The following is a 24,322-nucleotide window of genomic DNA, read 5'->3' as shown; positions in this document are numbered from 1 at the left end:
CGGCCGGGTGCGTGAGCGAGTCCTCTCACGATCAACGCACACCAGGTCCCAAAATCAGATTCCATATATAGAACCTATTCATACATATTCATTAAGTATTCATGCATAACCATGATATTTCCCGTAAATCATTAACATATTCTCCTCCTATATCCGATTCTGCGCAGTAGAGCTTAGAAAGGTCTAGAAATGGGTCTGGGGTACGATTTGGGTAGGTGGTATATGAGTCAGTGGTCGCGATCTCCCCCTGCCGGAATTACCTTTTACTAAAGTTCACAGTTTCTTGGCAGGTAACTACAAGCTGTTCCAGTCGACTCTCCCCAGTTCCCATTAATCTCATATTCTGACATTTCAATACACCTCTGCGTACAGAAGACTGGTTAAATACAATGGAACCTTTCAACCCTAGAGTTATTACAATAGTTCCAGGCCCTTCTTCTAGCCTTGGTACAAGACGTACAAAAGATTCCATAACAACTCTTATTGCGTAGATGCAAGTTTCCTATGAAATTTTTTCCTTATCCTTCTATATTTTAATTCTATTAAATGATTTTATAAAATCAATTAATTAATCAAATAAAATCAATCAATTTTAACTTATTAACTAATCGGTAACAATGGAAGTACCTGCTACCCAGGAAGCCTGGCACAAAGCAAGAGCACAGCTCCCAGCCCACGTGTCCTGCCAGTCAATCTGATCCCATATGGACAAAACATTATGTCCATCAACCCGAGACAATTTAAGAGGGATGTGAAGGTACTTGAATATGTCTGAGGTTGGGTAACAAATCTGGTGAAAGGGCTGGAAGGCATGTCCTATGAGGAACAGCTGAGGACACTGGGTTTGTCTAGTTTGGAGAAAAGGCGGCTGAGGGGTGACCTCATTGCTCTCTACAGGTTCCTGAGGAGGGGAAGTGGAGAGGGAGGTGCTGAGCTCTTCTCCCTGGTATCCAGCGATAGGACACGTGGGAATGGTTCAAAGCTGCATCAGGGGAGGTTTAGACTTGACATTAGGAAACATTTATTTGCAGAGAAGGTGGCCAAACATTGGAACAGGCTTCTTAGAGAGGTGGTCAATGCCTCATGCCTGTCAGTGTTTAAGAGGCATTTGGACAATGCCCTTAATAACAGGCTTTAACTTTTGGTCAGCCCTAAACTGGTCAGGCAGTTGGACTAGATGATCACTGTAGGTCCTTTCCAACTGAACTATTCTATTCTATTCTAAATACATAAATAAGAACACAAGTTTGAGTTCCTACCATAAAACACACTCATCACGGTATAGCCTTGCTGCTGAGGATCTCCTCTAACAAACAGCATTTTGGCCATGCAAGCATTTGTGATCCAGCCCTCCAGCCCCCAGGCTGAGGATGTGAGAGCAGAATTAAGTAGCTTTCTGTAAATCTGCCTGCTCACTCCAGGGTGGTAATCTCTAAAGTAAACACTCCTCAGATCCCTCTCTATACAGTAGTATTTCAGGGTCCTTTACCATTTCATCCCTGGACTCCATGTAATCCAATGCCAGATTTATATTAAGGCATTATGCAATTTTCACTTTTATTCATCCCCAATTTTTATTTGACCACAAGTCCACAGACAACAGAGATTTCCTTCAAATAACTCTGACATTTTGGGGGACATTACAATTAATTTAGAACTCATCACAGCCTATTAAGTTACTTAAATTATTTCTGCTAGAATCACATTAATTCTTTATCAAGAAATAGGTATCAGCTTAAAACGAAGAAAGTCAAACCTAACAGCAATTTGGTTACTGTTAAGCAGGTATTCTTTATTGCGGTGCCCTGCACACGGGGGATTGTTCCTCCAAGCGTATGCACCTAGCTTCAGCATACAACTGTTTATAAAGAGTTAAAACATACATATTCATCACATAGACAAAGAAATCATTAATATAAGACACACCTTTTCTTAGAACTAATTATAATATGCATGTACTGGCTATATCGCGGTCTTTGCTGCCATCTAGTGTCCTTTTACAGTCATTAGTCTCTTTGGTAGTCGTTACTTCGGTGGTCTTTCCGTAGTCTTCATCACTTGTCCTTTGGTTCACCTTTCTCTTTGACGCATGCTCAGTTGCGTCTATTGAAGATCCAGTTGTTTCAGCAAATTCCTAAGCCATGAGGGGTTCTTCTTCATACAATGTATGATGAAACTATTTGTGGTCTTATCTATGCAACTATGTAGCAAAACCTAAATGTTCAAAACACTGGTGGTCTTATTTATGCAACTATGTAGCGGCTCTCTACCCTTTGTCCTTGGCTAATGGGGGCCCTATTTCAAACTTTTCTCTGTCAGGGCTGTTACATCTTTATTACTACTTATTACCTGAACCCCCACAGTCCGTCCCTAAAATCCTTCCCCCTACCTCAGGTCTATTCTAAAATCTTTCCCCCTGTCTGCATTGGTCCATCGCTAAAATTCTTCCCCCCACCCCCGGTCAGTCACTAAAAGCCTTCCTCGACCCCCCCCCCCCCCCCCCCACGTCTATAGATAAAATATTTGCCCCCATCCCACGGTCCAACCCTAAAACCCTTCCCCTGCCCACCCACTTTGTCCCTAAAATCCTTCCCCCTGACCCAACTGTCTGTCCCTAAAGTCCTTTCCCATGCCCCTGATCCATTCCGAAATTCCTTCCCCTTGTCACCCTTAGTCCATTCCTAAACCCCCCCACCCCGCTCCCCCGGATTGTCACTAAAATCTTATCCCTGACTGCCAGCCAGTCCGTGTCTAAAATCCTTCCCTCCATCCACAGACCATCACTAAAATTCCTTCCCCCCGCACCCCAGTCTGTCCCTAAAATCCTCTCCCCTGTCCCCATGGTCCATTCCTAAAATCCTTTTCCCTGCACCAGGGCCTGTCCCTAAAATCCCCCTTGTCGTGGTTTAATCCCAGCCTGCAACCAAGCCCCACGCAGCCACTCGCTCACTCCCTCTCACCCAGAGTGTTATAAATACCTGACCCGCTAAAGGTAGGTTCAGAAATCTTTATTGTGAGGCAAAGAGCAAAAACCGCAGTGCTGGGTGCATGACTCTAGTCAGAGGCGTGCCAAACGAATTCAAATATGATCTACTTATACCATTAAGGTTGCATCAGCCATATGCATATGTGATAAACGCAGTCATGATTCATGTCAAAAATAGAATGTAGTGTGATAAGTGTAATTGTTGTACCCTGTGTAAATCTAAAACCTGTATCACAATTGTAATGAATGGGCGCGTGTGATTCCTTTGACACAATGTAAAAGCTTCCCCTGAAGCAATCGCTGCTTAGAAAAACCCACCAAAGGAGACAAAGACCCTGAGATTCAAACAAGCGCGCCAAAGAGGATCCAATAGGAGGAGAGGGTGTGCCCTGGCGACCCAATGGGGAAAGAGCAGGATGAACATCCAGCGAGAAGAGATTGGTCAAGATCCGGGCATAAAAGACGCTGCTTTTAGGACTCAGGTGTGCGTGTGGTGGAACTAATTGAGTTCTCCGCACACCCAGCGCTGGTTTTGCTTTTTGTTTCTCAACCTAAATTGATTGAACCCAAAATAAAATTATTTTAATTGTTATCGTTTATAGCAATGTAGTGACCCTGACGTGATCTCACTGTGCTTTCCTGGACTGTGACTTCTCGAGGGGCGCCCCACAGATTGTGGCTCGGGAGTAGCAGTCTGGGTCAGTCTCCGGAGATCAACGAACAAAAGAGAAACAATAACCAAAAGGGATTGGAGCTCCTAGGGAAAAACTGCAGTATAAAGGACCCGTAATTCTGGTGCATGAAGATCCGAACGAAGACGACAGAGTCGTGAGTATAAGGGAAGCCGTTCGGTTGGGTGGGATCGGTTACTTGTGTGTAAGAGTGTGATTGAGAAGGAACCTAATTCTGGAAACGGACTCTAGGTTCGGAGCCAGGATTTGAGTTCCGAAGCGGGTGTGGAGGTCTTCTAACCACGGTTCCAAACTCCCGCGAGGGACCTGGCCGGTGAAGGACCAAAGCGGTTCCTATAGGATTCGTGGGTGGGATCGCGACTCGTATGGGGTATGTGGGTGGGTGAAGGGTTCAGCCCCCTGCAGGACACTCTTACCGGTAACTAAGGGCGATAGGAAGCCACTGTAAAAGTCCTAGGATTCGCGGGTGGGTGGTAGGTCCAAAACCCCCTGCAGACATTGGTATCGGCAACCAAGGGTGTAATACTCCCGCATATCGTCGGGGGGGCGCAGAACCCCTGCAAGACACTTAATGGTTGCTAAGGGCGATAGGAATTGCCGCAAAATTCCTAATGAAAATGGGCCAACAGGAGTCAAGATTTGAAGAGGAAACAAAGGAAGAAAAGGAATACCCAAAAATTATTCCCCTGGATAGTGCTTTAGGAATAATGCTCAGGCATTGGGGTCACTGGCCATCTCAAGAGGGAAAAACTAAGGAAAAAATGGTCCATTACTGTATGGCTGTGGATGAGAGAGGAAATTCAATCCGATTATGTATATTGGCCGATATTTGGATGTTTTGATGACTGGATTTGTAAGACATTGAATTTATAAGTGAATAATAAAGAGCCCTTTAGTCAGGAAGAAAGTGAATATGCTGCACTGTGGAGAGGGTCGGAGATGGGAAGATTGGTTTCATTATTTCCTTTGAGAGAAAAAGGGAGGCACCGGAGAGAGAAACTAAACCAGCCACGTTATTATGGGAGCCATTAGACAATTTACCCCCGCCTTATTTAAAGCAGGACGCAGAAGGCTGTCAGGAGAGAATACATCCTCCACTGCCTCCTGACCCTGTTCCTTCGACTTCCCTACTCTCTCCTCCTTCTAGTCACACAAGGAGTAAAACAGTACAGAAAGAAAGAGATGAAATTTATAAAAAAGAAGGAGCAGTGGCTCTGGCTCCCCTCCAAGAGGTACCGATGGGAGGAGATACAGGAGGAATTGGATTTCTATCGGTACCTTTGAATACAGGAGATGTGAGATTCTTTAAAAAAGAAATGGGTCGTCTGTTAGATGATCCTTAGGGAGTTTCTGAATGATTAGACCAGTTCCTAGGTCCTAATACCTATACCTGGGAAGAATTACAATCTATCTTGGGAATATTATTTACAGTTGAAGAAAGATCTATGATTAGACAGGCAGGAATAAGGATGTGGGAAAGAAGGCATCAACAAGGTCCTCCTGGGGAAGAGAAATGGCCTAACCAGAACCCGAATTGGAATAACCAAAATGCCCATGATAGACAAAATATGTCAGATTTGAGAGAGTTGATTATCCAAGGAATCAAGGAGGCAGTTCCAAGGGGGCAGAATATTAATAAGGTTTTTAGTGAACAACAGGAAAAGGACGAGTCTCCTGTGGATTGGTTAGAGAAACTGAGGAAAAATTTACAAATGTATTCGGGGCTAGACCCAGCCTCTCCAGTTGGAGAAGCATTTCTAAAAATCCAATTTGTGGCCGGATCATGGGGGGATATATGAAAGAAGCTAGAAAAGTTGGACAGTTGGCAAGAACAAGGATTAAAAGAACTGTTGAAGGAAGCTCAGAAAGTGTATGTTCGGAGGGATGAGGAAAAACAAAAAGAGAAAGCAAGAATGCTTGTAGCGGCAGTCTGGGAAACTCAACAAATGGAGGATTTCCTGGGGGAAATGCCCGAATGTTATCATTATGAGCAGAGGGGACATTTCAAAAAGGACTGGAAGAGACGAATGAAGGACAAACAGATGTTTAATGAAGATGAATAGGGGTATCAGGGCTCTACATTCTGGGGACAAAAACAACATCTGAGCCCTTGATAAATTTATAAAGATTGGTCCCCAAGAAGAGAAAGTAATGTTTTTAGTTGATACAGGAGCTGTACGATCTACAGTTTGGCACATCCCTTTGGGATGTCGAGCAAGTAGAGATACAGCTTTGGTAGTAGGAGCAACAGGGGAACCTTTCAGGGTTCCTATTATCAAAAATGTAAAGATTGAATCTAAAAGGACGAGATTTGATTATACAATTAGGAATGAAATTGGAAGTAAAAAAAAAAAAGGAACAATCATGGTAAATTTATATCAATTAACAATAAAGGAATGGAGAGTCATAACTGAACTTGAGGATATCAAACTTACTTTTAAAAGAACTTGATGTAACGGCTGGGGAAATTTATATTGACTTCTGTAAAAGGGTAATTGAATTTACAGTAATTTAAAGTACAAGAGAACCGATGTTATCTTTAGTAGCTGATGGAACCCACTTTTCCCCAATTTTCCAGGACCTCTGTTGGTGTTTGTTGTGTTTGAAGTCTTAAAAAGAAAGGCACACCTTGGTAAAAACCGGAGAGGTCAAGACCGGAGGGAATCGGTGCTGCAGCTGACAAGGTTTGCTGAGGCCTGCAACCCCTGGGGCGGTGACCGCTGAGCATTATGATCCTGACCGGACCTCTCTTGATATGGGTCCTGATTGGAATCCTGTGGGAAGGTGTGGACACCCTTTATACTTCCAACTTTATATTGAGAAAACAGAGGGATGGATAAAGAAAGGAGAAGATAAAAAACATCGTTAGTTATCTAGCTTGTTTTATCATGAGATGAAAGCGGGAGTCAAATATGAAGTTCCCACAGTTGCTAAAAATGTGTTTGTAAAACTTGTCAAAAATATAACAAAGAGTAACTATTTAATCTTACCAATTGTTGTATGTAATTGAGTTACCGAAGTGAGTGTTATACTCCTGGAAATATTTGGGGGGTTGTTACTTATCCCTGTTTGATTTGATTGAAAACATAAATCAATAAGGTAAACAAAACCAAAAGGGGGAATTGTGATAAACGCAGTCATGATTCATGTCAAAAATAGAATGTAGTGTGATAAGTGTAATTGTTGTACCCTGTGTAAATCTAAAACCTGTATCACAATTGTAATGAATGGGCGCGTGTGATTCTCCTTTGAGACAATGTGAAAGCTCCCCCTTCCTCTGAGGCAATCGCTGCTTAGAAAAGCCCGCCAAAGGAGACAAAGACCCTGAGATTCAAACAAGCGCGCCAAAGGGGATCCAATAGGAGGAGAAGGTGTACCCTAACGACCCAGTGGTGAAAGAGCAGGGCGAACATCCGGCGAGAAGAGATTGGTCAAGATCCGGGCATAAAAGATGCTGCTTTTAGGACTCAGGTGTGCGTGTGGTGGAACTAATTGAGTTCTCTGCGCACCCAGTGCTGGTTCTGCTTATTGTTTCTCAACCTAAATTGATTGAACCCAAAATAAAATTGTTTTAATTGTTATCATTTATAACACACATTCCTTATTTTCTCACAACTATTTACAATATTCCTTGAAGTGATTTAAATAACTCCACCCCCACTGTGCTTGCGCTTTTCGGTCGGGGGGGTCATCTGGTGGTCATGCAGGGATGAAGTCAGATGTCTTCCTTGCGGTGAACTTTTGACCTGAGAAGGGCAGCTTGTTATCTGTCCAGCACAGCACTTAGTGAAAAGCCAGTATCTGTTTGTTGGTTTCTCACAATCCCTCCATTTTAATTTTTTATAGCTTATTTGGCTTGAGCTATTCTATACAGTCTGTTGTTTTGTTCATAAACGAGCTTTGTTTTCTCCAGTTTCTCATCTTTAATTGTTTTTCTCAATACCATCACCTTAGAGGTAGTCCTGGATATTGCCAATTCTGGATCTGTAGGCATGGCTACTACATGCATGCCTTGCACAACACTGGTTATTAGTCAGATAAAACAAGGTAGTAGACAAGGGAGAAAGAGCAATCTGGTAACTGCACGCAGCAAGAAGAAACCCACCTTCTTCCAGCAAGCCATCCCTCTCAAATTGTCCCACCAGTTCGCATCTAACATGGATTTCCATTTCTGTACAGGGACATGTGCTATTTTCCTTATTTCTTGGGCTATATCCAGGACTGCCTCTCTGTTATCATCAATTTTTTTTTTTTTTTAGACAGCATACTGACATACTCCATTTTCCACATACGCCTCCTTCAGCTAATAGATAAGATAATCCAGGGCTGATCTATTCTGGTATACAGCAGCCCTGGTTTGGTTTTGTTGTCTAACAATCAATTCTAAAGCAGCTGAAGTTTTGTTAGTTATAACTTCTACTACAGCCTGTAGTCTGATAATCTGGTTTAACATATAAATAGGGGTCCGATATCCCCAACTTCCATCTTGTGCCCAAGTGGCTGGCTGTCATGGTCCACTCAGTGGACTCGTGATGGTTCGTTTACTATGATCTCGAAGCACAAAAAATCAAGGTGACCACGCCAAGGGGTTATGCTTCAATCAAACACCACAATTTTATTGTTTGCCCGTTAAGTGGCGTGCGATAGGTAGAATGACAGAAAGTGAAGAAAAGATAAAGTAAAAAGAAAAGGAAAGATGATTATAGCTACTACCACGGGCCCAAGGCGTTCCTATGGTCCCAGGTCTAGGAAGTGTCCTGCCGGTCCTTCCGATCTTTGGTGGGGAAGATCTCCAAAGTTTGGTTGCTAAGAAGCCATCTTTTATGCCAAGCAACACACCTTACTCCTCTGGTCCATGGATTGTTGCCAGTCTCCACCTTCTTGAGCCAGGTTATCACGCATGTCCAAAGAGGAGTGCCCAAGGCATGGTTTGCCTTAGAGGCGGGTAGCTTCAGATCAGGAGGTGTGTTTTTGTATTATAATGATTTTATAATGAAGAAAGTTCACCTGAAGTTTATGTTTTCTGGTTCATTGTTATGACCACGGTTGTGATCCATCTTCTGGACAGCTGTTATGCGGCCTTATCGTAGTTGTTCCTTCCAGTGCTGGGTATCAGGGAGCGGCACAGTACTCCTCGTACCATGCAGTTTTCCTTCCCAGGGTCTTTGGGCCTCGGTGTCCATGAGGACCACATTCCATCTCCAGGTCTCTGTTAGCAATGTTGAGACAATATCGTTCTCTTTAGACCAACTCTTACACTGGCTCATAGATCTGTATAATCTTTTCAGGGGGCCATTCATCCTCACCCCATTGTTGAGTTCCCCCATATAATTTCTTTTTTGTCATTTCAGTTCATCATATACTGGGACTCCAAGTTCTTCCCCCTTTTTATCAGGTAGTACAAAGAACCCAGGTTGTATTATTCCCAACAAACAACTACCCTTCCAGTCAGGAGGCAATCCTGAATATGCCCTTTTTCCACATATCCAAAATAATCCTTCAGGGGCCTTCCAGAACTACTGTGCTGTATTATTTAAGTTTTCCCAGTATCAGGAGAGGAAGAGGGTCCCCTGTGGAGAGTCGGCCAAGTCATGACAATCACACCAATATGCCTACATGCCGTGCTCACTTTATTAAACAAACAGGTCATATTTATAACTTAAACCAACCACTCACCCGACATTACACACAGGTGATTGGATAAAAGTCTCTGGTCACGTGGGCGTCCGTGTCGCTGATCGGTGAGCATGCTGCAGGCGCCTGATCAGAGTGTGCCGATGAGAGTGTGTTGATTTTGCGGTTCCCAGGACTTGCTCTGCACCTGGCTTCTTGTTTGTGCACAGCTTGTTTTCTTTCTCACACTGCTTGTTCCCCGGACAATTTAAAGTTGCTCTGCAGCTTCAACTAACAGGCCTGGGTTGTCCAACCCGGACTATGGTAACATATGTCTTTGGTCCTTTAAAAATCCCACTACATATCCCCCTTTTTCTTTTTGGACAGCCCATGTCTGTTTCACAATAGATGTTAAACCTTTCTTCAAACAAGAAAATAAACAGCTAAAAACTAAGAACATTGCAACAATGATTATAACAAAGCGTATTCCTTCCAACAATAACGACTTTAACCAACCTGTTATCCCCAATCCTCTCAACCATTCATCGAAGGGATTATCATCAGCAAGAATATGCTTCATGTTTCCCTGCAGTTGTGACAACTTCTTGTGCATTGATATGGAATGATCGGAAAGGTTCATACAACACATCCCTTCAAAATCCTCAGAACCGTGTCCATGTGCTAATAACAAAAAATCTATTGCAGCTCTATTTTGTAACGTAGCATGCCTAACACTATCTACATCAAGCAATAATGAACTTAAAATCTGTGACGTAAGATTAAATTGTTTCTCTCCTCAACATGCTAACCTTCATATATTCTTAGCATTTAATGCTGCCATTTGGACTCATACATGTACCATTCTGATTGGAAGTCAGATCCACTGTTTTAACATTCCAAAACCCATCAAAGTCCGCTTCATTCTCCTGCAGGGGAATACCAATTAAACAAGTTCTAAAGGGGTTGCCTGCCTGTTGCAGACTTAAACAAAAGTCTGTTATTCCCATGATATTTGCCCATGTCACCCATATGTTTGTCCTAGGCAAGATGTCAAAAATACTTTGGCCAATGGGTAAAAAATTCATCAAGACCGTAAACCAAGTCCACAACTCAAACATGTTTACTCCTACAATTTCCACAATTATTTTTTTTTTTAATATTCTACCCCACAAATTTGTGCTTTCACAGATTCTGATGATGTATACTGTCTCCAATCAGCATGGTATTACACTAGTCGTATGCTTTCTCTTGCTTCATGCCCAGTTACTAATCAAACACATACACTCTTTACACCACTTACATTTAAGCTTTGGCTTACAGAACCGTTTTACCCCACATAGCATACATTGGCATAATACCCGCGGGTTACATCCCTTACAACATAGACAGTTTATTCCATCTGCTCACTCTGAGTCTTCTCTTCCGTCTTCTGATCTTGACATACAGGTCGCACAAACTTGCTAGGGACCCATATAGGTCCTTTACCTGTGGAGATACAAAAATAACCTCTACCGATAAATAACACCGGATTAGGTCCTTCCCATACGCCTGAAGCCATATTTTTATACAGAACATTCAAACCAGGAACTGTAGTTGTTTGGTTCCCTCGCGCTGTTTGGTGATGTATAACAACAGGTGGTCCCTCTCTACCCTCCCTAAGGGAGAGATAGTTTAAGGTAAACAACACCTTAGTCAACCGTTTAGTTACGTCTATGTCCTGCGATACTTTCTGTCTCTGAAGATAATCCTTCAGGGTACGGTTTGCCCTTTCAACAACTGCTTGCCCCGTTGGGGAGTGAGGAATCCCTTTAACGTGTTTAATTCCCCCAGTTGTCATAAACCTAGCGACTCGTTGACTACTATATGCTGGACCATTGTCTGTCTTTATTTCTACAGGTACTCCCATGACAGCAAAACAAGACATTAAGTGTCTCTCCACATGTAATGCCTTTTCACCGGTTTGTGCAGTGGCCCATATAAAATGAGAATAGGTGTCAATTGTGACATGCACATACTTAAGCTTCCCAAAGTCAGGTACATGTGTTACATCCATTTGTCAAACCTGAAGTGCCTTCAGACCTTTTGGGTTAGTGCCCACCCCTAAACCAGGTCCTTGATGACTACATTGAGGACAGGAGTGAACAATGCCCTTTGCATCTGCTATGGGTATTTGATACTGTCGATGTAAAGACTTTGCATTCTGATGAAACATCTCGTGGCTGTTACGAGCTTCTTCAAACTTATTTGTTGGAGGAGTTATTGCCAGACAGCTGACTGCTTCATCAGCTCTAGCATTACCTTCGCCCAACCCAATGGTCCACTGATGACTTCTAATATGCATAATACAAAATTCATCTTTTCTCTGACGAAGAGTACTACGCAGTTGTATAAACATTTCACCAAGATGTTGGTTCTTTGTCTCTCTCAACAAGGCATCTTCAATGCGCTGTACTACACCAACTACGTACAATGAGTCTGATACTATGTTTACAGGTGTATTGTTCCAGCTTCCCAATGTCCAACACACTGCTTTCAGTTCTAAGGTTTGAAGGTTGTCCCGTGGTTCACCGGTGATCACGTGTTTCTGCCACTGATTATCGGATTGCCAAACACACGCAGCCTTCTTCATCTTTCGTCCTGCATCTGTAAACAACCTTGGCCCGTCAACTGGTCTTTTTGAGCATAACAGTCTTGCAGTCCACTGGTAATGTTCTAACATCTTCCAGAGAGGTCCTTTGGGCCGGTTGTTGTGTACAACACCTGTATAGCCCATCAAGGCTTCCTGTATGGCTGTTGAATGTCTCAGGAGCCACTCATAATCATCACCACGGACTGGAATACTGATATCTGCCGGTTCAGTCCCATCAATTTCAACAATCCTGTCTCTTCCTTTTCTCACCAAGGCCGCTACTGCTTCAGGACGACTTTAAAATACGATGTCTGGGTTGCAATGGCAAAAACAACCACTCTAAAACGATCGCCGTATTTTCCCCCTTTTTCTTTTGCCATTGCAAAATAAGGGCAAAAGGTGAAGTGGCAACATTACAAACCATAAAAGATAACAGATGATTTGCCATTTGGCGACCACACCAGCCAGTCTGAATCTTGCGGGACACAACTTCTAGGGCAGCCCGCTGTTCTGGTGAACAAGTTCGAGGACTGTTGGCTTCAGTGCCATGCAACCAGGATCAGAACGGTTGCAAATCATCATTAGTGAGGCCAACTATATTACAAACCCACTGTAGGTCTCCTAAAAGCCTTTGAGCATCATGCAGATTAGTTATTTGTGTAGTAAGATTTACCTTCTGGGGTTGAATTTAAAAGAAAGTCTTTCAGGTCTATCACAACAATTTTGCCAATTCTGAGAGATCATCATAAAAGTTGGAAGAACAGGTCGCAACACTCCCATCGCTAAAATCTGATCATTAAACTTCCATAAATCATGTCCCAATTACGTGCACCAATATTATTAATCACTACTGGACAAGCTAACAAGCTAGTCACCTGCCAGTCACCCTCCAAAATAGCATCACGAACATCAGACCAACGCTGTAGAATTGGATCTTTTCCCACGTTCAGCATCGGAGGGGTAGTTGGGCTAACTGGAGGAACTACAGGGATTGAAGTAGTAGGCAGGTTCATTTCAACTCGCTTTTCCAGGTTTCTTAATTTATCTATTACCTCCTGTAAGGATTTCTCTGTATTGTTATCACAAAGTTTCTCCCTGCCTTCCTCCTCAAATTTGTCCAATGATGTTTCAGGAAGAGGAGGATAGACATCGGACAGCGCCCCCTGAATTTGACCTATGAGCTGTCACCACCCTCCGTTTTGGTCTTGCTCCACCCACAGCTCCAATTGGTGCAGCAGGACTCGCTGCTCCTCCTTCCTGGGGAGGCTCGACAGCCTCTTCTGGGTTCGGCTCAGTTACAACAGACCCCTGAGAAGTAACTTCCGCTTTGTCTTCTGTCTTATCTAAATACTCCTGCACTGTTGAACACGCAGGGGCGGACACACCCTTCATTGGACAAGTATGCCCAACTCCGAAAAATGTAGCCAAGAGAGAAGGCTTAGGTGAATCACCCTTCTGCTCTATTGGCTTTTCTACCACATCTCCCCCCAACGCTTCTATAGCTGCCACCGCTACTTTTTTTTCCGCCTTCATAGTTTCCAGAGTGTTAGCTATCGACCACCACGTAGCTCCTAACGCTTTAACTTCTTTTCCTTCTCTACCTCCCTCGATCGTAGTATCCCAGAGGCAATTTCCCACTTCTCTCCATTCTGTAATACTAAACAATAACGCGGGCTCGGGAAGCTTATCCTTTGTTCGTGTCCAGCGAACTAAAGCATCCACTTTTTTTTCTCTAGTGCTCTCACCTCTTTTAAAGAGGATACTAGTTAAGAGCTTAATTGCCGTGTCTAATTCCATCGCGGTCTTCCTGAGTGCTCTCCCTTCTCACAGAGAGGGTATCAGCGGAGAGCCCTGCCACGTTGTTATTTTTTGGGGGTTTGTTTTTTGTTTTCATCGCAGTCTTCGTTAGTGCCCTCCCCTCTCTCAGAGAGGATATCAGCGGAGAGCCCTGCCGCGATTTGCTCTACGCGGTCTTACCTCCGGCGGGGGTGCGATCTGCAGCTCTACACAGAACTCTGGACTATGCTTTTTGCCTTCCAGGTTCCGCCTACCTCCAACCTCTGTAAAAGAAGAGACTCAAACTCTTATGGGTTACTCTAGGTTTGCATGTTTTAATTGGTCCAGCAGCGTTGGGTCACCTCCGCAGAGAGTGACAAGGTTACAGGATTTTTAGCTCTACATTTATAGTCTCTAGAAAGCATTACCTAATCTATTGGTTTCAAACAAGTCTTTTATTAGTCATTATCTTGACAGTCGGTTTCACAAGTTGTTCTATATCTTGACCACTTTGCTATTTTACTTTTTCTTTCAAGGATGATCGCTTCAGGTTCTGCATGTCTCAGTTCTGAGTAATCACAATAGACAATCTCCACCGTCTCAGCCTCCTAGAGGTTAGGGTCTTCTGTTCTTAGAAACTTCTTTGAACTGTCAGGTACAGTCTTACTAATTTTAAACTTTCATTGTCTAGCATTTATTTACTGACCGCACTTGCAGTCCTGGTCTGGGGCTATACAGGGGACAAAGCCGAGGTGTACAGCCTACAGTAGCGCTGATCTGGCATTTTCCTCCAACAACCTCCAGCTCCCTAATCGGACAACTTCCCTTCGGGTCCGATGCACGGAGACTTCTGCATTTAAGCGAACAGCATTTAAGCTAAACTGCATTTAAGCAACTAAATGAGTCCCTGTTCGGGCGCCAGAGGGTCCCCCGTGGAGAGTTGGCCAAGTCACGACAATCACACCAATATGGCTACATGCCGTGCTCACTTTATTAAACAAACAGGTCATATTTATAACTTAAACCAACCTCTCACACGACTTTACACAGGTGATTGGATAAAAGTCTCTGGCCATGCGGGCGTCCGTGTCGCTGATTGGTGAGCATGCTGCAGGCGCCTGATCAGAGTGTGCCGATGAGAGTGTGTTGATTTTGCGGTTCCCAGGACTTGCTCTGCACCTGGCTTCTTGTTTGTGCACAGCTTGTTTTCTTTCTCACCCTGCTTGTTCCCAGGACAATTTAAAGTTGCTCTGCAGCTTCAACTAACAGGCCTGGGTTGTCCAACCCAGACAATGGTAACATATGTCCTTGGTCCTTTAAAAATTCCTCTACAGGGATATCTCTGGTGTCCCTTTATAGGGACCTTCTTCTCCTGTACAATTATACAATTTGATGAAATTATTTTATTCATGAGTCACCTGTTTTATTACAGTACCACATAGGCTTATCTGGGAACCACCATTCATGTGTTCCATTATGAACCTTATATCTTGTGCAAGGTGAATCATCCACTCGTGTTTTCCACTGTTTTCCTTTTCACCACAAACATTCATCCCCGATGGTTTCAGCGCTTAATGTCCATCCTTCCGGTCTATCTGCCTTGGTTACTTTAGTATGATTCCAAAATAACAATATCTCGGGTCCTAAGAAACTCCTTTTCCACGGCCGCTCCTCTGTTATTAACGGCCCTCCACAAACCCAACAATTGGTTACATTCAACTCCCAACTTATCCGCTCTCCTAGGTCTACAAATAAGTTCTTTCCAAATTTTGGTAACTCTATTACTTTCTCTAGTTGTTTTATGAGATTCTCATACAATTGCCCCGGCTGAAATTTTGATACTGAGGCAGGTTTCATTAGCGTCTTAATTCTGTTCTGTACTAACTCTCTCTTTACCTGGTCTTGAAGCAGTCCTCCATCTGATATGTCCCAATGTCCAGCCTTGGAAAAACATATCTATTCCTCCACTTTTGGGCATGTTAACCTATTTTTGTATCCTGAACTTCCCAAATACTTAGCTACCCAATATTGCTGGTTCCCTACCGTACAGGTGTCGGCCTGGTTCAACTTGTAACATGCAGCATTTACAAAGGTATGAGTTGCAAGAACCAGCTGTCTTCTCCCACAGAGAAACACATTTTGCATACATCAACTACGTGAACTTTCTCTGAGCACAAGTATATTCGGGAGAAGAATCACTATTAGAAATTCGAAGCGAAACATACCTCCGCCCACTTTCCCTGGCCTGTGAGGTTGCTTCTCACGGCTGGTATGCAGTGTCTTTGAGGCGGCAAGTATAGTGATCGCTTAAATTTCTGTTTTTCACTTGGTTCGTCCTTGCAGTTTTCGAGCAAAATGCTGATGGCACTTGCTTATTACTGTGTTCCAGTGTTCCTCAGGCACCTCCCATAACTGAGGAACCAGCAATTCCCACCCACAGAGGAGAGTCTCTATGCTACACTGGTCCCACCCCGCTCCTACTAGTTCAAGTCGGTGGTTAAAGCTCCGGCACCTAGGGCAGAAACGACTTCTTTTGATAGCGTGGAAATACCAGTGTTGACTACAATCAATACAGATACATCTTGTCCATGCCCCATGCCCGGCGTTTGGATGTAACAAGCAGGGTATAAAAGCAGGATGCAGAAAAGCAGCCAGTTCTTCCTGCAAATCAGGATACAGTGGGTGATGCACCTTATACAAGTCACAAGCAAGTGCAAACGTTTGATTTCCTACTGCATATAATCCAGACACCCCCAACTGTAAAGGTATCCTCTCCCCCCCGGGGAATGTCACAGCCTGGAAAGCTGTCAAACTTCTTTTTGAAACCAGTGGCAAATTTGAAACTCTATTTCATTAGGTTCTTCACTCTGTAAGTTTCCCAGATTGTTTTGATTCATCAATTGATTCTTCATTTGAGGGTCACCTTGGTGTCGCCAGGTGGGGACATCACAACCCAATGATCGGGTGCAGCCACCGGTCCTTTTATTCAGCTAATGTGTGTCCATCCTTTTTCTCTCATTTGTACTGCAACTTCAGTGGTCAGTAGAACCTGGAAAAAACCCTCCCATTGAGGGGTTAATTGCAGAAGAATGGCTGCAGAAGCATGGCTTTAGAATCTCTGAAGATCTGCACAATCCAGGCCTGGTATTAGAATAGGCCTGTAATCAGAATTGTACTGAAGTTGCTGTGCTGAAGTTAACAGGAAAGGTAGCCTTGAGCTATTCTTGAATCCTGAGACCAAGTAATTATGTTGTGCCAACAGGCTGTGGCTGTAACAAGATACAGCTGCTGGGAAAGCAGGTGCAGGGCCAAGAAAGATAGGGAGCGGTATGGGAATATAGGGAGTAACAAACTACAAGGCTGAAGCACAGCAACACAATTAGCTGCATGGATAGAATGCTTATTTTAGTCATGATAATTAGGGGTGTGAGAACCACGCACATTTAGAGACTACTAACCAATTATATTTCTGCTTTATGAATATGCATGTGTATCGGTTCTATATAAGTAGTGTTAGAAACTAATAAAGTTGAGCAAGATGCATAACTCATATTGAGCGTCTTCTTGACTTCGGCGAACCCTTCTTCCAACAATTGGTGCGCCGAACGACAGGAAAGCTGGTAATTGCTGGAAAAACTCTGCCTTTGCATCGCGACGGTGGGCTTTGCAAAGTTGGGAGTCGCTGTGAAGAGTTCGAGCAGGAAGACGTCCGTAAGGAGTAAAGGCGTCTGAATCCAGCATTGACGTCGTGCGCGGACCTGCATCGGTAAGACCGTTTTTTCCTCGATGATGGAAAGAGAAGCGGCACTCACGCTATTAACTGATATTCTTGCTAAGCGAGAGGCTAGCGTGAGCACTAAGAAGCTCCATGAGCTCTGTAGGTGGGCGGCTGAAAACGGACACTTAAAAGACCCGCAATTGCTGTTTAGTGTGACTGAGTGGCGAGAGGTCGGGGATTCCCTTTGCGATGCGATCCTTAGCGGCAGTAAATTGGCCAAGGACTTGGGGATTGCCTGCTGGGAGGTCATAAACCATTTACGATCCCTGGTTGCGGAAAAAAAAATGGCTATGGCTGCCTCAGACCTCCTCGGTCAGGAAGCCGAGTCGCAGTCTTCCCAATTGTTTAGTCTCGGCGCTCCATCTGTGAAAGGCATAATTGTGCCCATTAAAAAATCTGCGACCGAGCTGTTAAACCCAACACCATCTCCGGAGGGTGCCGCCGCATCGGGTGCTCCGCGCCGCCCTGACAGCTACCGAGAGCCCCCCCCCCGTTAGATGAGGACGAGGGTACTACGGCGGGTCCGAGTGCACCTCTGAATGAGAACGCGGAGTCTGATAAAGACACTGAACCCACCCCACGTGTGCCTGCCCCAATCCCCCGTCCCCGAACCAGACCCTCTGACCGGCCCCTAAACCGCTTGCCGCAGCAATTGACTGAATGCCATCTGCCTACTGCCGGTCGTGATGTTCAGATCCTGACCCAGGAAGGTGTTATCCTCCACCCTGCCGCTCCCCAAAGTCGTTGGTCTGGGGTTGTAAGGGACGCTATATTGGAGGGAGAGTGGGAAGCTGCTTCTGCTGTTGCATGTCCGGTGCAAACTACTGCTTTACCTGCTGGTTCAGCGGCCGCTGTGTGGAAACCTTTTGATTGGAAATTTATGCAGCAGCTGCGACAAGCCGTTACACAATATGGATTACAATCTGAACCGGTCAAACACTTGTTGACTTATTTGTTTGACTCGGAAATTATGACACCCGGTGACTGTGCTTCGCTGGCTAGGTTGCTTCTTACTCCGGCGCAGTATTTACTTTTTGAAAAGGAATGGGAACAACAAGTGCGTAAGACTTTGCTGCAGCCCAGGGCTCGGGGGCATCCCCTGTGCGATGTTAAGGAGAACATGCTGCTAGGTCGGGACATTTATGCCGACCCTAAGGTACAATTAATGTTTTCTATGGAAATGCATAGTGCCTCTGCCCTGGCTGCACGGCACGCCCTGATGCTTGTTCCCTCGGACCGTAAGGCCCCTTCCTTTACGGCGGTGAAACAGGGAGTGACGGAGCCCTTTGATAGTTTTGTAAAATGGCTAGTGCAAGCCTTAGACCAAACCTACAATATGACAGAGGACCTTAAGGTACAAATGCTCCGGATGCTAGCTTTTGAAAATGCTAATCCACGGGCCAAAACGATTTTGTCCTCCCTTCCCCGAACAGCCACGGTGGAGGACATGCTGGAGCGGATGGTACACAGCGCATCTGCCCAGCAGGCCGCCTTCGTCTCTAACGCTGTAAGTTCTGCTGTATCCACAGCCATGCAAAACCATACCCAGGCACTGGCTGCTGTACTTAAACCTACTGTGCGACCGCGAACTCCGCAAAAGTTTTATACAGGACCTTGTTTTCTCTGTGGGGGGAGAGGTCATCAGCGCCGTAACTGCTCGGCGTCTGTATGGTGTGAACGTTGCCGAACTACTTCTCATGCTACTAAATTCTGTTGGCGTCCGGGAAACTACAAGCGCAGCGCGAATGGCAGCCGCGTGCAGACAAAAGTGGTTCCGCCACCGCAGACCCCGCCACCGCAGACCCCGGTCTCCCAGCAACCCGAGGAAGCTTGGCACTCGACTTGGCAACAGCAGTAGGTGTCACTCTGTTTGACACAACGCCGCAAAAGATTCCGACCACGACCTTTGGCCCCGTACACTCCTCGTGTCACCGATTTGGAACTCTCCTCTTAGGCCGATCTTCGGCTGGACTAAAGGGTATCTTTGTAATTCCGGGGCTTATTGATGCTGATTATACAGGACAGATTATTATTGTGGCTTACACATTGTATCCGCCTCTCCACATACCGCGCGGCAGTAAAATTGCTCAATTAGTTCCCATGAGAAATTTCACTGATAGCGTATGTGCGCCACCTTGTGACTCTTTACCGAATCGTAGCAATAACGGCTTTGGCTCTACAAACGAACTTGTATGCTTTACTATGTCAATGAACAACCGCCCAGAAGCCAGAGTCACGTTACGGAGGGGAAACGAAACTTGTACTTTTATTGCACTTTTTGATACAGGAGCTGATGTTACTATCGTCACCCGCCATGTATGGCCTAGACATTGGCCTACTAGACCGGCTGCAGAAGGAGTCAGCGGCGTCAGAGGCGTCTCTCTGCCACATTCTAGCACGGAGCCGATCATTATTCAAGTGGAAGACAAAATAGCATCAGCACATGTACTGATTTTGCCTTTACCAGATGGCATCTCTGCCCTCATCGGCCTCGAAATAATGACTCAGTTGGGAGTTGTGTTAACTACCCCTGGTACGGTTTTCTGGCAGCGGCCCCTGCGGGGCAGCCTCCCATCCTAAAACTCACCTGGCTTACAGATGAGCCTGTCTGGGTGGAGCAGTGGCCACTACAACAAGAGAAGCTGCAGATAGCGCATCAGCTGGTACAAGAACAACTGAATGCTCACCATATTAAGCCATCCACTAGCCCTTGGAATACCCCCATCTTTGTTATACTGAAAAAGTCTGGAAAGTTTCGCTTACTTCATGACTTACGCAAGGTGAATGAACAAATGCGAGCCATGGGAGCGCTCCAGCCCGGATTACCAACTCCTACTATGATACCTAAAGACTGGGCCTTATTAATTGTAGACCTAAAGGACTGTTTCTTTACCATACCTCTACATCCCTCAGATACACCGCGCGTCGCCTTCACCTTGCCAGCGATTAACAAGGATCGGCCAGCTCACCGTTATGCATGGGTGGTCCTTCCACAGGGAATGCGCAACAGTCCTACCATGTGTCAACTTTTCGTTGCTGCAGCATTACAGCCCTTACGTCAACAGTGGCCGCATGCTCTCATTTATCATTATATGGACAATATTTTAGTAGCTCAACCACAGCCCTTTACAGAACAAAACCTACAACACCTTATGCAAATGATTGGACGGGCGGGATTACAAGTGGCACCAGAAAAGATTCAAAAACAATCTCCGTTCCAATACCTGGGATGGAAGATTAATGACAGCATAATAACGCCACAGAAAACCACCATTGCCACTGAGATTAAAACCCTTACTGATGCGCAGACACTGATGGGGGATTTACAATGGGTACGGGGTACGTCCCCTTCTGGGCATTACTAATGAAGATCTAGCTCCCCTACGGCCTCTTTTACAAGGCACAGATGCAGCTAAGTCCATTCGCCTCACTAATGACCATCGGAAATGTATACAGCATCTTGGGCACCTGGTCTCAGCACGATGGGCAGCTCGACGAGACGCTACCCTCCCCCTTTGACTACTGGTGGTTTCTTGCCCTGTCTCTGGTTTTGCTGTTATCATGCAGTGGCAAAAGAAAAAAGGGGGAGATGACCTCTTCTATGTCTTGGAATGGATATTCTTATCCCTTCAACCTAAGAAAACGGTTCAAACTTGCATGGAAGCAATAGTTGAAGTCATTTGCAAAGGTCGTGATAGGATGATAGCTATTTCAGGGGAAGAACCATTTAGTATTCACCTGCCAATGAAGGGAGCAGACCTAGAATGGGCCTTGAGGAACTCTGTTGCTTTACAATTGGTACTCTTAGGATATTCTGGACAGATATCATGAGAACAGCTAAAGGGGAAAGATATCCACTTTTTGAGAATGTATTCATGGATGGAAATACCTAAGCATTCATCTGTTCCGCTTCGGGATGGTCTTACAGCATTCACGGATGCAGGCAAGGCTACTCAACGGGCTGCTGTGGTCTGGAAGGAAAAGGAACTCTGGCAGCAACATATTATTGTTGCCCACCCTACAGATAATTTACAGACATTGGAGCTGCTTGCAGTTTGTTGGGCTATGGCAAACTGGCGCACGGTGGCGTTGAACATTGTCACCGATTCACTATATGTGGCAGGAGTAGCTCAAAGGATAGAGGATTCACTTTTGAGAGAGGTAACCAACCCACGACTAAATGAATTATTCCAGCAACTTCAACGAGCTACAAGGCAGAGGTCTGCACCATACTGTATCATCCATATCAGAAGCCACAAATGGCAGGAAGGCTTAGGAGAAGGTAATCACAGAGCAGATCAATTGGTTAGCCTGACACGAACTGCACCCTTCAATCAATTTGAAGCCGCACAAATCTCCCACACTCAGTTCCATCAAAATGCTAAGGGATTAAAAAGACAATTTCGGCTGACATATGCTGAGGCACAGGGTATTGTTAGGAGTTGCCCGCAGCGCAGTCACCATGGCCCTGGCCTAGGAATGGGGGTCAATCCCTGAGGCCTGAGGGCATTAGAGGTCTGGCAGATGGATGTCACTCATGTTCCTGAATTTGGCAGGCTGAAATATGTACACGTCACGGTAGACACCTATTCAAAATTTATTTGGAAAACTGTGCAACCTGGGGAAAGAGCCTTGCATGTGTGTAAACATCTAACAGCCTGTTTTGCCATCATGGGAGTTCCAGAACAGATTAAGACAGACAATGGTCCTGCCTATGTCAGTCAAGTTCTGCGGAAATTTCTTATTACGTGGGGAGTACAGCATAAAACTGGAATATCTCATTCTCCCACGGGACAAGCCATCGTCGAAAGAACAAACAGGACATTGAAGGACTATCTGCAGAAATTTGCGGACATTACAGATCCAAAGGAGCGTCTACACAGAACCTTGTTTGTTCTCAATCACTTGTGTGTGTTTGGGGACGATTCAGAACCCCCAGCTATCATTCATGCTACTTGTGTAAATACTGCAGCCCCAAGAACTGAATTATCTGTCTATTATAGAAATCCGTGGTCAGGGGAATGGGCAGGTCCTGCCCGTTTTGTTTAATGGTCGAGCTTATATGTGTGTTTCCACCCCTACAGGTCCAGTATGGGCACCCAGTAAATGGACACATGCTGATATCACTAATCATAAAACTGGTACTGGAAGCTTGCCAGCGGGAGCTACATCGGCGGCATCTAGCCACACAGCCTCCGGTGTTGGAGGCATCGCTGCTGTTACAGAAGAGGACAATCTGGGCCTCCCCGAGGAATGCATGTGACCAGCTACGGGCAGAACTAGAGAACAGAACTCTGCACTATTCCTTACATGCCTGTGACTGTGGACAAAGGGAATGTGGCTGGGTTCTATTACTTTGTGGCTTCTGTAAACTTGTATGGTGGGTCTCTGTATATACCTTGCAAACGGATTTAGGGTGTTTACAGTGTAAATGGAAAATTAGAGAGGAATCCTTTTTGGGAATTGCAAGAGGGCATTAGAGGAGACCACCGGTTTGCTCAAGATCTGTTTGCCCTGTTTGAAGCTACTGAAAGCGCGAATCGAGCACAGTGGCAGCGGCGGGTTTGCAGATATTTGGATGGCCTTGGGCTGCTACATTAGACTAAAGTTATAAGTAGGGAGTGTGGTAAAGGTATTTTTATACCCTGACAATATGCTGCCCCTGCCAAAAGGTGGGGGAAGGCTCAGAATGAGTGGGCAAGGAGAGCTCACAGAAAGTAACGTTTCTGTAGGATTAAGCATGCTCAAATGGTGGATTTGGTTTATGGTCTTGATGAATATGTTACCCGTTGGCCAAAGTATTTTTGACATCTTGCCTAGAACAAACATATGGGTGACATGGGCAAATATCATGGGGGTAACAGACTTTTGTTTAGGTTTGCAGCAAGCAGACAACCCCTTTAGAATTGCTTAATTGGTATTCCCCTGCAGGAGAATGAAGCGGACTTTGATGGTTTTTGGAATGTCAAAACAGTGAATCTGACTTCCAATGAAAAGGGAACATGCCTGAGTCCGAATGGGCAATTTGTTTGGCCTTCTATGCGTAATGCAGCGTGGCAGAAAAGAGTTATTGAAAATTTGAATTGACCATATCATTTGCCATTGCAGGAGTTAGACCTATTAGGTAGCATTACACCCGTTAAGTACGTTAACGTGACTGCAACGGGAATGCCAGAATGCGAGGACACGGTACCACCACTTCATCCTGTAAATGGCACTGGAGTAATTTGGTTTGGTGAACCGTGGTGATTGTGGCTAGCACGTCAAGGTGAATGGGAGTTTGATACAAGGTTTCAAAATTTAACCGGTTCACCTAATTGGGGTGAACTGAAAGCTGGAGGCTTACATGTAAATGTATCAGGGGGCTATCAGTTGCCACCGGGAGTCTTTTTGATATGTGGAGATAGAGCATGGCCAGGGATTCCTTTGAATCCTGTCGGTGGACCATGTTATTTAGGGTGTTTAACTTTGTTTGCTCCACGTATGAAAGACTTATTGAAAATGACTCCACAATTTCATAGATCACCTTTGATGAAACATGTAATGACCGAGTCGATCTGCAGTCTGTAACAACAAATGTCCTAGCCTCCATATTTATGCCAGGAGCAATGACTGCATTAAACGCTAAGAATATACAAAGATTAGCATGCTGGGGAGAGAAGCAATTTAATCTTACATCGCAGATTTTAAGTTTGTTATCGCTTGACGTAGATAGTGTTAGGCATGCTACATTACAAAATAGAGCTGCAATAGATTTTTTGTTATTAGAACATGGACACGGTTGTGAGGATTTTGAAGGGATGTGTTGTGTGAACCTTTCCGATCATTCCATATCTATCCACAAGAAG

General features: G+C 44.8%; 1 protein-coding gene across 1 annotated transcript in view; it reads left to right on the top strand.

Annotated features, from left to right (window-relative positions):
* Window positions 1-22,915, top strand: part of LOC129783063 (uncharacterized) — a 58,999-nt gene extending 36,084 nt beyond the window's left edge. The window contains exon 6 of the mRNA XM_055792724.1: window positions 22,559-22,915. Within this exon, the coding sequence (XP_055648699.1) occupies window positions 22,559-22,737 (179 nt within the window). The 3' untranslated portion in view covers window positions 22,738-22,915. The remainder of the gene's footprint in view (window positions 1-22,558) is intronic.
* Window positions 22,916-24,322: the final 1,407 nt, after the last annotated feature.

The sequence above is a fragment of the Falco peregrinus genome, chromosome W, assembly GCF_023634155.1.
Source record: "Falco peregrinus isolate bFalPer1 chromosome W, bFalPer1.pri, whole genome shotgun sequence".
In the NCBI taxonomy this organism is placed as follows: domain Eukaryota; kingdom Metazoa; phylum Chordata; class Aves; order Falconiformes; family Falconidae; genus Falco; species Falco peregrinus.
The sequence above is the reverse complement of the archived record's forward strand: the minus strand, read 5'-3'. Positions and strand labels throughout refer to the sequence as shown.